The sequence below is a fragment of the Zootoca vivipara genome, chromosome 5 (genome assembly GCF_963506605.1).
Source record: "Zootoca vivipara chromosome 5, rZooViv1.1, whole genome shotgun sequence".
Classification (NCBI taxonomy): domain Eukaryota; kingdom Metazoa; phylum Chordata; class Lepidosauria; order Squamata; family Lacertidae; genus Zootoca; species Zootoca vivipara.
The window spans coordinates 40,472,338-40,486,658 of record NC_083280.1 but is presented as its reverse complement, the minus strand read 5'-3'; the positions used below and the strand labels follow the sequence as shown (position 1 = coordinate 40,486,658).

Below are 14,321 nucleotides of genomic sequence, written 5' to 3'. Positions count from 1 at the left end.
TAACCCACCCTTGTTTGATATTTCCCACTAGTGGTCTCTGCTCTCAACAAGGCTTGGTGTGTGAACTGCTTCGCTTGTTCCACCTGCAACATCAAACTCACATTGAAGTAAGTAGCAAGCAAAGGCTGTCCTGGTGGGGAAGGTAACATGACTCAGGGAGTTACTGCAGAGAGTGTTACATTGTGGTCAGAGTAACTGGCTCAAGTTTAGCAAGAGAAGTGTGTAAATCATAGGAGAGACTTTTTGAAATCACTGAGAAAATGTGTATACAAGTGCTAAAGCAAATTCTCAAACAAGTGTTCCATCACCAGCAAGGAGTTTGACATTTCTTTTTGGGACCAGATAGTCCAGACTGCCACTCCTTATCTTCCAGTGTTCCTATGCTAGTCCTGTTGCATTTGCAGCTAATGTGTGATGGGAACAGTGTCATAATTACTTTCAGGGAGGGGACATGTCATGTCAACTTGCAAGGTGGAGGGCTCATTCATAAGATTTGCTTTCAGATAGTCACTTAAGCCTGCCAGTAAAGTCACTGTATGCATACAGGGACGCGGGTGGCGCTGTGGGTTAAACCACAGAGCCTAGGGCTTGCCGATCAGAAGGTCGGCGGTTCGAATCCCCACGGCGGGGTGAGCTCCCGTTGCTCGGCCCCAGCTCCGCCAACCTAGCAGTTCGAAAGCACATCAAAGTGCAAGTAGATAAATAGGTACCACTACAGCGGGAAGGTAAACGGCGTTTCCGTGTGCTGCTCTGGTTTGCTAGAAGCGGCTTAGTCATGCTGGCCACATGACCTGGAAGCTGTACGCCGGCTCTCTTGGCCAATAATGCGAGATGAGCGCCACAACCCCAGAGTCGGTCACGACTGGACCTAATGGTCAGGGGTCCCTTTAAGGTCACTGTATGCATACCTGTAAGCAAATCTGCTATCAATATAGGCTTTATTCCATTGTGTTGATTGGATGGCCGTGGCACTTGCTCACTACCCAATCTGCTTGTATTTTGATTTCCCAGTTTGTTGATTGACATGACAGGCTGGAGCTTGCTCCACCAGCAAATTTTGTTTTAGAAGAAGTGCCTACCCGCCCGCCCCCAGATCTTAGATACTTGGAGCAAGTATCTAAGAAGATTTAATCACAATTGAGTACACTTACCTGGAATTTGAAGCACTGAGTTTATGAGACATACTCATTTTATGAAAAGATGTGAAAAATGTAAGAGAAAGAAGCAAGAAGCAAGCTGATACCCTTTCAGAAATCATGACAAGTCCACACATTTTGATCCTAGCCTTCTTCCGGAGCAATCACGTTTTCTTTCTTTCTTCAGAGAAAGCTCTGATTGGGATCCTTTGTATCTCAGACAGAGAACAGAAATGGACAAGGGAAGCAGTCTGCATTCAGTACCTGGCAGGCAGTGGCTCCCCATCAAATATATTTCTTTGTTTTACCCTTTTAAACCTGCGATGCTGAAGACTGGATGTGAGATCTTCTACTTGCATAGTTTTAACTCGTGTTTGGAACAGATTTTATATTGGCAAGTTTTTTTAAAAAATGAAAGGAATGTATACCACATACCTTACTCACTTAGATGTTAAGCCTCACATGACTTCCTAACTGAAAATTAAATTCTTCTGTATTTATTTGAAAGGAATAAGTTTGTGGAATTTGACATGAAGCCAGTGTGCAAGAAGTGCTATGAGAAATTTCCTTTGGAGCTGAAGAAGAGGCTGAAGAAGCTGTCTGAGTTGGCCTCCAAGAAAACTCACCCAAAAGCTCTGGACTTAAACTCCGCTTAAACAGGTCTGTACCCTCTGCTGATTGTGTGCACCCTCACCAGCTAAAATCTGCCTCAGCTACTGATCACAAAAGGAACTTTTAAAAATGGTTTCAAGGACTCAAGACAAACAAAAGCTCACCAGTTATATCTTGCACTCTGAATGTTTATTCTGCTCAGGTATTGTGTGTGTAGAGGCTGTCCTCCGGAAGAGAATGGTAGCAATATGCAATAATGCACTATGATTTTTTCCTTTTGTATAAGTTGTGTATCATTTTCTCTCATTATTTGCCCATTTTGTTTTGAGATTCAGGCTCATGTCACACACTTACTTAAATTCCTCTGTCCTCTCCTCCCCCCTCCCTCTCCTTTTATACCAAAATTAGCCTGGCCAGGCTGCAAGTGGGAACATAGGAAGGTTGGGTAGAAAAAGACTGCTTAACCCTTTTCTTCCAAAAACAGCACAAAAACACAATACAAAAAAATAAATAAATCATGTAACGTACCTCTTTAACTTTCTCTTAAAATTGCAATGGACTAATCAAAACCAAGTAATAATTTTCCTTGCAATTTTTAGTTAACTCATTTTAATAGTTTGACATTATTTAGCATAAGCCTACATTGTTTTTATTAGCTAGCTGACCTTTCCTGCTGTAGTAGCTAAGCTGAATAGGCCAGGAATTGCATAATATAGAATCTGGATGGACCAAAGTGGCTTAACTGTAAGCCTATCATTTTTTAAAGAGACTGTTTTTGGTGCCTGCATTTTTGAGATTTCTGAGCATTTAGACCAGGCTTCCTCAACCCTCCAGATGTTTTTAGCCTACAACTCCCATAATCCCTAGCTAGCAGGACCAGTGGTCAGGAATGATGGGAATTGTAGTCTCAAAACATCTGCAGGGTCGAGGTTGAGGAAGCCTGGTTGAGAACTCTCCTTCACCATATTAGCGAGAACTCTTTTTTTGTCTGTTGTGGACAAAATATAAGTAAATCCCTGGAGTCTTAACCCAAACATAGTCTTCCTACAATGTACATTCATTTCAGTGTTACTGTAGTTGTAAAGCAATCCTCTTAATGATCTCTCTCCGAAGCTGGAACTATTTTATTACCTCAGCAATACATGTTCCCAAACATAGTTGATCTCAGCAAAATACATATTCCAGCACACACCTGAAAACTGCTGTGTGTGCTTAATCCTTTCCCCCCCAGCCACTTTTCTGTCATTTCCAGTCTTGGAGCTCAGGGTACGTGCCAGAGGAGAGGGATGGTGTGGTGCAGGGAGGGAGAAGAGGTTGCTGGCTATGGGGAAAGTGGCAGACAGGGGAAGTATGAAGCAGTCCTCCCTTCACTGTGTGCTCCTTCCCACCCTATCATTAGCAGTACCAGACCATGTGGGTTTGGGAGCCCTCTGTTTGCTGCATAATTTTCTCATTTCAACCTAAGTTCTCCTCAAATCACACCATAGTATTTGCTTTCCTGTAATAGGAAGATAAACACTAGCACAGAACAAGACTGTTTAATATAGAAAAGCATAAATTTATCTTAACTTACATTGTTATAGCAGTAAATAAGTATCATGTATTGCTTCTACTGATGGGAGAGCACTGGTTTTCTATCCTCTTCTCCCAAACTAGTCCTTAAATACCATTATTCATCTGCTACTTACTTACTAGCACTTAGTTTGTATTGTCACAACTAATAGCACAAAAGGATTGCCCATCTCTTGATTTGAGACTATCCTCCAAGCACAAATATAGTGGAATATGCTTCACAATGTAGGAAATAATTTTCGTAGGTCTAGGACAGGCATTGGCAAACTCGGTCCTCCAGATGTTTTGGGACTACATCTCCCATGATCCTACCGTAGCTAGCAGGACCAGTGGTCAGGGATGATGGGAATTGTAGTCCCAAAACATCTGGAGGGCTGAGTTTGCCTATGCCTGGTCTAGGATAAGTACAGTACTCCTGAATTTGGACTCTCACTGAATTGGTTGTCAGTCTCATCCAGAGCCCTCTATGTGCTCCATTTAAAATGGTACACATGTATATTTGCTGTCATATTTAAATGGAGTTAAACAGACAGAGCTTTGAGTCTATGTGGTTTGCCCACAACACTGAAATGAAAGTGATATCCCTTGTGAGGAGAGAAGTTGTGTGAGAGCACTGTGGTTCCCATTCTTACTAAGGCAGTGGTGGATATGGCAGACTGCACTGCTGTAGGAACAAAGCACAGGTGGTACTGTCTAGAAGTCAAAACAGAATTCATGCAGAATCTTCCTCTGCAACATACTTAGACATAGGTGCCAACTCCCTGGGGCTCTGGGTGCCTGAGCATCCACGGAATTCCCCATGAAGGGGGCGGACACCCGCAAATTTTGGGGCCAGGGCCATGCATGCTGCATGGCACCCACGGCCCCAGGCATCCATGATTGAAGGGCCAAGCTGGCACTCCTACCTAGAGAACACAATTATTACGCCATAGACCAATGCTGGTTATGCCTTAAAATGGCATGTATGTGACTAGTGGAGATGCATGTTTGAAAGTAAGTAAAGCAATGTAGATTGATGATATGGATTCCTGATCCAGCAAGTGATGTGGATCTGCTTTAACTATTTTAATGTAGAGCTCCATAGAAAAACAGATTTTATTATACTATTCTTCCTAATACAAATATGCCAAGACTGGGTGCCATATCAGATAAGTTTTCCGGCAAGCTTTAATAGTATAAGAAATCAGTGCTATCATTTCAAAATGAAATGCAAGGCAAATACATTAAAAAATGAAATTTGTGATGAATGGAAATGTCCTGTTAAAGATGGATTAGGGAGAGATATTTGAAATGCCATAGCTCATATTAATCTTTGGAGACCTTCAGGAAAGTAATCACTGTGGTACAAATCTCCAGAGTTATCTAATATGAAGTATCAATTGTTTGCAGTTTGTCACTATGTGCATCTTCCAAATACAGAATCTGTCCATTGAGAAAGAAACAAAATTGATTGGCTGGGAAATAATTTACTTTTATTGGGGTAAGTAAATGGCTGTTTCAGGGCAGCCTAGTAGAGTGAGTAGCAGAGCTGAACCAGACCAGAAGCCTGAGTTTGTAAATATTTTGTGCTCCTTAAAAAATGGTGGGTCAAAATGGTGTACGTGTTGAGGTGGGGAACAAGATTGAACTTCTACAATGAAGTACTATGAAAAAGAAAGTATTAGCTGGATGTGCAATGCAAATTGCATCCAGCAGTGAGTGTTGTCTGCTGAAATGTGTATTTGGATGTGCACTGGAATGAGTAAGTCCAATATGAGTTCTTGTGTGACTCAGTGACTGTAGCTCAATTGAATCTTCAGAGGGAGGGCACTACAGTCTCATTTGTTCTCATTGATGTCACCAGAGTGTCTAATCCAGGCACCCCCAAACTTCGGTCCTCCAGATGTTTTGGACTACAATTCCCATCTTCCCTAACCACTGGTTTGTGAGCTAGGGATCATGGGAGTTGTAGGCCAAAACATCTGGAGAGCCGCAGTTTGGGGATGCCTGGTCTAATCTGACTGATTCCATGACGACATTGTTCACAATGTGGTTTCTGACTGCTATTCACTTGGTGAATGGAGGCAGAAGCTGCCTTGTTTAAAAATTGCTCAGAAACAGCACATCAGGGGAACCAGGGCTGTGAGCAAGCATGAAAAATAGCATGTAAAAATGGAAAGTAAGTGTGGAGTTGCTTTTTTGCAACTGTTGAAAGCACATTTTTCATCTTAACTATAAACAAGTATGACAGTTTGTTACAGCTTTACTGACCAGTCTATGACAAGCGACTTTTGCTTCATCAAGGCAATCTGAAAGTGCCAAAATTATAGGTAAATAGCAATTTAATTCATATTATGTATATTATCCTTCCAGTAATTGCACTGAATGTAGATTTAACTGCTTATAATATATTGTTATAATGTTTTTGTATTAACATATTTTATATCACCTGCTTCTAAAAATGATTCATTTTGTATAAGAACCCATTCATACAATAATGCATGGCACAACACTTTTATAAGACCTACATAGTTTCCTGCCAGTATTTTGCTCCAGGATCTTGTAATTTCACTAGCAAAAGGGTACACCCTGATGATTAAAATACTGTATTCCCCCATTTTACCATATACTCTTGAAATGACAACTCACTGCTATATATCTTTTAACTCTTCACAGTAAAGATTATTTTTAAACTGCACACCTTGGATTGCTTTTATTTGGTGCAAGAACTTGCTGCAGTAAGTTATGCAAAAATGTGCAAATGTTATTGAAATGTCATTAAGACATCTAAGTAATGTAATAGTAAAGGTATAGCATTGTAAGCTGCTCTGGCCAACAGGTGTTCTACTGTAGTTACTGGACCATTTGTTTGGTCCTGTTGGATTTATCCAAAAATTCAGCATAATATGGTTAAATGCCTGCCAGCTTTCACTAGTAAGGAAATGAAAGAAATGCTTTAAGATATATATTCCAGAGTGTAATGTTGCATCTTTCTTCTCCAATGTGCAAATGTATCGTTAGAGGATTCCAGCTTTATTGTGGTGTCCAATTACTTCTGAATAATCAGTTAGTGTGACAAAATACATTCCCAGGCCACTGCGTGGAGAAAGAGTAGCCCTCAAGAATACAGAAGCTGGTCATCTCCTTTAACTAAAGCAGAACGTTGATTTTACTGCATAATGTATTTCACTGGAATTGCAGATGTTGTGTGGCAAGGATTCTTTGACCCAAGCTGTAGCCTTAAGCATTTTGACAACAGAGGACGGGGGTAAGTTGTTCAAGAGTTTATTCTTAGATATACATTTCTAGAAGAAAGTTGACAATATCACTCCCATTACTTTGCAATTCTCTTTAGAAAGTGGAAACAATTTGGCTATTACCATTAACAGAAAGCAGATACCCAAAATATTTTAAATCAAAAACTTCAAATTGAATTTACATTAAGAATTCAAAAATACAGTACAATCTTGATCCCAGGTAAGCATTCCCTGCTAGCAATGGATGCTGTGCATGGAATGTATGGATGTTCTTTTTCAAAGGTCAAGTACTCTGAACGGTGTGGCACTCATTTAGCTGCACAAAGTTACTGAAGCCCAATACCCAAGCAGGAAACAATCTTCATTGCAAAACTGTGCACCTTCTCCTAAGTTGAACAGAGACATTGTGACTACTTTGGCCAACAGTAGTCTTTCCTTATCTGCTGAAAAGGTAAGAACACTAAAGGCAGCTTCGCTGAAACTGACACAACACAATCCTACGCATGCTTCCGAGCAGACAGCAGAAGTGTGTTTCTTAAGCTAAGGCAACAGTCACGGAGTAGACCGACTCTTCACATCATGAAGATGCTGCTTCCATTCATTTGTAGTACCTCTCCACAACTTAAAAGGTAACATAGCTACCTTTTCCCATGTGTACTGCAGGTTTGTGCTGATGCCTGGCACATGCCAGGACTGTCCTGCATTCCTATCCCTGCTCAATAGGAAAGGATGGCATAATCTAGTACAGTGGTGCCTCGCTAGACAAAATTAATTCGTTCCATGGGTCAATTCGTGAAACGAAATTTTCGTCTAGCGAGTCCCGGTTTTCCATAGGAATGCATTGAAACTTAATCAATGCGTTCCTATGGGCTCCGGGGGACTGGCGGCAGGGAAGGCAGGCGCTTGCTCTTTTGCCTACATGCCTTCCCCACCGCCTGTCATACGAAGATCAGCGGGCGCTGCTTGCGGGGCTTGTCAACCCCGGCAAACAGCGCCCACCGATCTTCGGCTCTGTCCCCCGATGCGCTACGGCTCGGGGAAGCAGGCAGGGAGACGGCAACAGCCCGCAGCTTCCCGGGCTGTTGCCATCTCCCTGCCTGCTTCCCCAAGTTGAAGCGCCCGGGCAAGCCCAACACAGCGGGGATTGTAGGGGCTTCTCAAGCCCCTATGATCCCCACTGTTTGTCGGACGGGATGTGGGGGGAACGCAGGAAAAATCCTGTGTTTCCCCCGCATCCCGCCTGTCACACAGCGGGTATCGTAGGGCGCTTGAAAAACCCCTACGATCCCCGTTGTGTGTCGGACGGGATGGGGGGAAGCGGAAGAAATATCCTCCGCTTCCCCCCCATCCCGCCTGTCGAGGGGCTAGAGGCGGCGGCAGGAAAAGACCTACCGCCGCCGCCTCCCGTCTGCCTCCCCCCATACTGAGCACAGCTTCGGAGACCTCCGAAGTTGCGCTCCGTGTGGGGGGAGGCAGGGGGGAGGCAGGCGGGAGGCGGCGGCGGTAGAAGGTCTTTTCCCCCCACCGCTCAGTATCCAAGGGGAAGACAGGCAGGGGCAGCCGCCGCACCACCGCGTTTCGGCTCCGTCCCCCCTGGCAAAGGAAGATTAGCTGTCAGCTTCCCGCGCTGACAGCTGATCTTCCTTTGCCGCTTTCTATGGCCACCCTTCGTAAGACGAAGCGGCGGTCATAGAAAATTTTGTCGTCTTACGAATGCCTCTCGCAACGCAAAACTTTCGTCTAGCGAGTTTTTCGTTGTGCGAGGCATTCGTAAAGCGAGGCACCACTGTACAGGATATATTTCTAGAAAAGCGGGGGGAATAACAGCTAACCCTGTTGAAATCAATGAGCCATAAAATGTTTTAAGCTGTAGTCAATTTAAAAACAAATACATTTTTGCTACAACAGCAGCTTTTGGTTCATTCCCCTAGGGTCAAGTCAAGAAGAGGTAAAACTAGAGGCTGCACTGACAAATGTAAAGCTAAAAATGAATTCCTTCCAATATTTGACATATTTTCAGCTTGGCACAACCTGTGAATGATGGTCTCTGCACAACCTTAGGCAGGGTGATGTGAATCCTTCTGTCTGTTTGCAGCATTCAATAACAAATTCACATATGATGTCAACAGGTCATCCATTTTGTATCCCTGGAGGAAAAATAAGAGACATTTAATAAACTACCCTGGAAAGGGCTAGACCAGGCATCCCCAGACTTTGGCCTACAACTCCCATGATCCCTAGCTAACAGGACCAGTGGTCGGGGAAGATGGGAATTGTAGTCCAAAACATCTGGAGGGCCGAAGTCTGGGGATGCCTGGGCTAGACAGACATGAGACCCTTCAGCAGTCATGGAATGTTTCACAATAGCAGACCAGCCAGTTAAGATAACCAGCATTGTGCTGTTACTCCTGCGAATACTGTTGACTTAAGATATTTTATTTATTCATTTTATTTCAGCCATTTACATGCTGCTTAATCATTAACACTCCTAATCAATGTACAAAAAAACCTACGTTTTCCTCTGATAAAATTGGAATTCAGTGGTTTGTGGAAAAGCAACATAAAATATCATAAGCCACAGGAGATGGGTTGTAAACGGGTTATAAAACATGAATTGGGCATTTCAAGGGTGAGGTAAATTATGCCCTTCCCAACTTATTTGGTGACTACACAAGTAGTCTTAAGGATGGAAATTTATCTGTCCTGGTTGGTCATGAGACAAAGAAACCCACTTTAAAAATAAATTAAAAGCTAATAATGGGTGTTGATTGACAGATACTGTATATACATCTTGTTCAAAAAAAACCCTCTAAGTAGTTTGAGGAATGTTAATTTAAAATACAAAACATTTCTCTGTGTGTGTATTTTCCCTTTTGGCTGACACTATGGTACAGCTATGGGAGCTTTGACTTCATGAGAAGTGAATCTTCTACCTTGTAGTAATATAATATGTGCGTAAGTTCCCCAAACCACCAATATGCACATAACAAGCCAGTTCTGTTTCCTCCACAATCCCAAGCCTGTTGCAATTACATCTTTCTGCTGTTTAACACACACACCATGTTGTCTCAAAATAGGAGACACAAATATCTAAGGCAAGAAGAGACTTCATCTATTTCAGGATTTTTCCCAACTACCCAAGGCAGAACTATTACTCAGGTTTGAGAAAAGGGGACCTGATATTAACTGGTGAATTCTTTCCTCCTCCCACTGGAAACTGACAACTTTATTAGGTCATAAATTGCTTTTAACCCACATAAGCCTTCCTGGGAATAGTTTGGTTATTCTGTGAGGAGCAATGTGTAAATATTTGATAGCTCTTGGTGACATTTACTCAAGAGTGCACTATTAGAGGAAGGAGATAAAGGGTTAACCAGTAATTACCAGGTCCTTCCTTCCTCGTGGATGGTCTTGAGCAAATCTGAAATCATAAGCTTTTCTTACCAGGGAAGTCTCACAAAGGATCCGGCTCCCTCGTACCAGGTTCCCTATGGTCATGTGGAAATATGTGCTGCCACTGCTCCAGTTGGAGATTTTAGTGAAAGGGTAAACTGTCAAGATCTCCTGCAATTTAAAATCAAAATAAATGCTACATGTAAGTTTTATTAAAACAAACAACTCAGGTGTTTCTCTACAAAAAGAGACATGTGGCACATCTGGTTTTCCAGGAAGCAGGTCTGTGCTGATGCCTTATCAGATTATCTTCTACGCTAATCCCTACTGATCTTAAATAGCACTTCTGACCATAGAATAGAAGCCAAAGGCTGAAAACTAAATTCTGTTGGCCAATGTACAGTTCTGCTTCTGTTGAAGAAAAGTACATTTCCTGCTGGAATCCACAGCTCTCATCACATCTCCCTATGCCTTTACCTTAAAGGTTTTTTGAATGAAACTTATTGCATAGCTCAGTGTGTGTGTATCTTTTCCAATGGTTAGGTATGCTGTCAGGTATCAAAATATGACTCTTACCTTAGACTTCATATGTATTAGAGAGACTCCTTGTTTGTTGATAGCAATCAATACAATGTCAGGAATATTTGGCTCCGAGGTTTGCTAGAAAAGAGGAAGAAAAAATGAGTGATATCTGTTGAACTATTTTAAATCACTGAGGTGAATGGTTCACCAGCTGTCAGTGTCCTCTTATTAGCACAAGAATCTAAAGAGTTATCAGTCAAAATGTATGTAACAATAAGAAAATCAAGTGTGTGTATGTCATGAGAATACTGCACACTGCAAATAATCCATGTGCTTACAAACACTCAGTGCCTTACTCCTCCCATATTTGGCTTCAGACACATGGGAGCCATTTGGAACTGGGAACCAGCTAGGAGAGAAATGGTTAAGCTTCATTTCCTCCTACAATTTCACCCCACTCCCAAAGTGGCTTTTCTTCAGAATGGAGGTAGCATCAATGCAGAGGACGCCACATCACAGGAATGGGCCCTAAACAGACGGAAAAGCTTAAAAGAAGCAGGACAATAGAAGAAGCTTCTACTCTGCAGAAAGCAGCTTTCCAAATGGAGGCACACACAAAAACAGCACCTTTGAAACTCACCTTCACTTCGAAGAAGGCTGAGCCAAATGTTGGCCAACGATGTATGTATTTCAAAAAGGCAATCTTGGCCTCATCCACAGTCTTCTGTTCATGTTTGTTGGCGGCAGAAGTAATATTCTGCATAAAATACACACAAGTCAAAACTGGGGGGCAGCTTTTCTCTCGCAGGAATGGGTCTCAAGTAATTGCTCCCAGGTACGAAGAATGCAAAACTTATCTAATGCTCCTTGTTACATAAATTTATTTACTGAGGCACCTCCCCACCCTTGGATTAGAATGATAGAAAACACCCACTGTGATAATACTCCTTTGGTCTTCAGGTTTGAGTGAGTTAAAAATCCAAATAAAGTAAGTACAGCATGATGCCTGCCATTTTTAAAGAGTTTTGGCAACTGTGGTGACTTCAGAGGGTCTCTGAAAGGACAGCCATCAGTAGGAAGCTTGGTGGACAGCAGTATTATAATCATAATACTGGCAGGGGGTACTATTGAGGCATGATCGGTAGCCGAAGGGTGGTTCCAACCCAAACAAAAGCCAGGACAAATATGAATTTATGACACTCTAGAGTTCTCAAACCTTCAACCTTCAGCGCCTACTTGAAAAAGTTACTGAGGCCACCAGAAACAAAATAGTGGTGCAGGAACACAGTCGGTGGCAAATAGAGGCAGAGGGCAGGCCCACTGATGGGCCCCAGCCCACTATTCAAGAAACAACAATCAAATGTTGTTTGTTCTTACCCGTTTCCACTCCTCTGGAGATGCTGTTCGGATCATGTTCTCAGGCACTAGTTCCTTCAATATTTTGGGAATTGCTGCATATTGCGTTCGATCATTGTTATAGTTAACCTTGAAAATCAGCCCAGCTAATTGGATGGCATCCTCTTTTGAGCACCTGTGATAACCACGTAGATACTTTGGTTGCTCCTGAAAAATACAATTGAAGACACATTGATCTGTTAAGTGTGTGTGTGTGACAGAGAGAGAGAGATTGTGCTTTGGTTTTGGTTTCAGGGTAGGCACTATATTTGTCACTGTAAAATTAAAGCAAGGAACTTAGTGAGTGTGAAGGAAAGCAATAAAACATCTCAATTTTAAACCTGGGCCCAAGAGACCACACTCAGTCCTTTATAACGTTTACTGGTTTGATGATGAGACATTTTCCAGGGATCATAAATACCCACTGTCCACAAATCATGTAACTTTAACGCATACCGATTCTCCACAAATCTGTATGACTCAGAGAAACCACAGTGGGTTCAGCAAGGACAGTCCTTAGTACATTCTATCTGCTCTGGGCATTGGACTTGCAGCCATTCTGATCCAGCAACAAGAGGGAGCTGATTACAGGAGAATCCCAAATATCTCCGAGATTAATCTCACCTGTGTATTCCAAAAGGTCTACCTCCTTCAAGCCAAGTAACCTATCAATTCCTTTACCTTTTAGTATGATGATTAGCCTTCAACAAAACCACTTGCCAAGGTAAATTGTGCAGCCCTCCCTGCTCTGAAAAGTCAATGAAGTGATAAAGAACCTTTGAAGTTTTACTATTGTTTGGGACAGTTAAGCTCAATTTCAAAAGGTGCAGAGACAAAGGAAGCATCCTTAGGCAAATTCTTTCTTAGGCATCTTATCTATGCTAATCTATTAAGCAAGCAGAGAAACCAGATCAAACATACATAGGGGTGGTATTCAACTACAATGGAAATTAAGGATCATTACTAAAATAGGTCTTAATTTCAATGGATCTACTCTGAGTAAAATTTAGTTGAATACCACCCATAGAGCTTGATTCCTTCTACCTGCAGCCCCTGAAGTTGCTGCTTTGCCCTGCTGCATCTGCCGCTGGTAGGGAACCAGCACCACCATCAGTGCTGATTTGGGGAAAGATTGGATTGATTTTGGGTGAAATCTCCCCTCCCCCCCCAAGATCGTGTGAGATTTTGTGTGCTCTGCAAGATCTCCCCAAATGGATATGATTCTGCTGATGGTGGCGGCAGGGCAGGTGGGGCACCCATAGGCAAGCTGTCTGCAGGGCCTCTGCCACTTGGGTATCATGGTGGGACAGGACTTCACACGGCTTTACTATCAAGATTGGCCATAATTTGTAGACCTCCCGTGATTATTGTTAGCGTTACTGTCCGTGGTATGCTATAAATATCAACCCTGTTAATTACCTGATGATAATGAAAGATGCAGTCAGCCTTTAAGTCCTTCCCAGGAGTCACATTCAGCCACAACTTTCTCATGAAATACACCTGGTAATTCACAGTGGTGGGAGCCACTAGGAAAACAGTGTTATATACATTTAAATGGGGAAGAAGTCTCTAACACTCATTTATATAGCCTGATTATGCATAAGTATTTTTTTATGCTTCACGACACTCTCAAGAAGCCAGGTGCCAAAAATATGGTGCCTAGCCCACCCAACAATGAAACTGAATCAAAATTTAGAAGTTGACATACAAGCAAAGAAGGAACCTGTAAATATATTCTCTTATACAACCAACGAAGACAGCATGGACTCAAAATTTAGCCTTAAGTGAAAGACTAAGGAGAAATTGTGATAACAATTGGCTTTTAAAAAAGGGGGAGCATTTTCTTCTACTGCTTCAGACAAGAAGCAATCAGTATAAATGAAGGTACAGTAGGATTATGCTGATGAGCAACAAGACTTAGCTGAAATGGAGTTTACTTTTCTGGAACAGTTTGTTCCCACAAAAGTCCCCCCCCCTTTCATCAATCTCTGAACTGGGAGCAAAATGTTTCCATCCTTCACAGGGGCAATTGCCACTTTAAAAGAGGTCCCTGTGTGCAGCACAGTCTCCCCCTTCCTTGGCAAGTGATGGGGGTGGTATTGGGACCTGCATATTGTTGTGGATGGGGCCTTCCTCAAAGAAGCAACTCCTGCCACTTGAAGGAAGGCAATATGCAGCACTCTGAGGCATGGGATCCTTCTCCTTTCTTGACAAGTATTTGTCTCCCCTGCAGCCCCTGAATTTGGCTCAGGAGTGTGTTCATCAGGAGAACCCCCAGAGCAGCACATAAAGGAAGGAGATCATCCCATTTGGCAAGCTGCAATGTTTGCACAGATGGAATGATTGGAAGAGCACAATGCCAAATTCTACCCATTGTGCTTAGGGAAGTTGTAGAGTTGTGATCCTCAAACATTTTAAAAGAGAGGATGGATAATTGAGCAAGTCTTGCTTTACC

General features: G+C 42.5%; 2 protein-coding genes across 8 annotated transcripts in view; one reads left to right on the top strand and one right to left on the bottom strand.

Annotated features, from left to right (window-relative positions):
• Positions 1-5,997, top strand: part of LIMS2 (LIM zinc finger domain containing 2) — a 36,234-nt gene extending 30,237 nt beyond the window's left edge. For all 3 annotated transcript variants that reach the window (XM_060274658.1, XM_035132720.2, XM_035132719.2), the window contains exons 9-10: positions 32-107; positions 1,645-5,997. In XM_060274658.1, the coding sequence (XP_060130641.1) occupies positions 32-107; positions 1,645-1,792 (224 nt within the window). In that variant the 3' untranslated portion in view covers positions 1,793-5,997. The remainder of the gene's footprint in view (positions 1-31; positions 108-1,644) is intronic.
• A 2,000-nt stretch (positions 5,998-7,997) lies between these two features.
• The window catches only part of MYO7B (myosin VIIB), a 56,794-nt gene continuing 50,470 nt past the window's right edge, over positions 7,998-14,321 (bottom strand). For 2 of the 5 annotated variants that reach the window (XM_035132913.2, XM_035132915.2), the window contains exons 45-50: positions 13,286-13,392; positions 11,849-12,034; positions 11,112-11,228; positions 10,526-10,609; positions 10,001-10,120; positions 8,000-8,703 (exon numbers count right to left, since the gene is read on the bottom strand). In XM_035132913.2, the coding sequence (XP_034988804.2) occupies positions 8,614-8,703; positions 10,001-10,120; positions 10,526-10,609; positions 11,112-11,228; positions 11,849-12,034; positions 13,286-13,392 (704 nt within the window). In that variant the 3' untranslated portion in view covers positions 8,000-8,613. Of the gene's footprint in view, positions 8,704-10,000; positions 10,121-10,525; positions 10,610-11,111; positions 11,229-11,848; positions 12,035-13,285; positions 13,393-14,321 lie in introns of all 5 variants that reach the window. The other 3 variants (XM_035132917.2, XM_035132916.2, XM_060274657.1) reach the window with 2 other exon arrangements.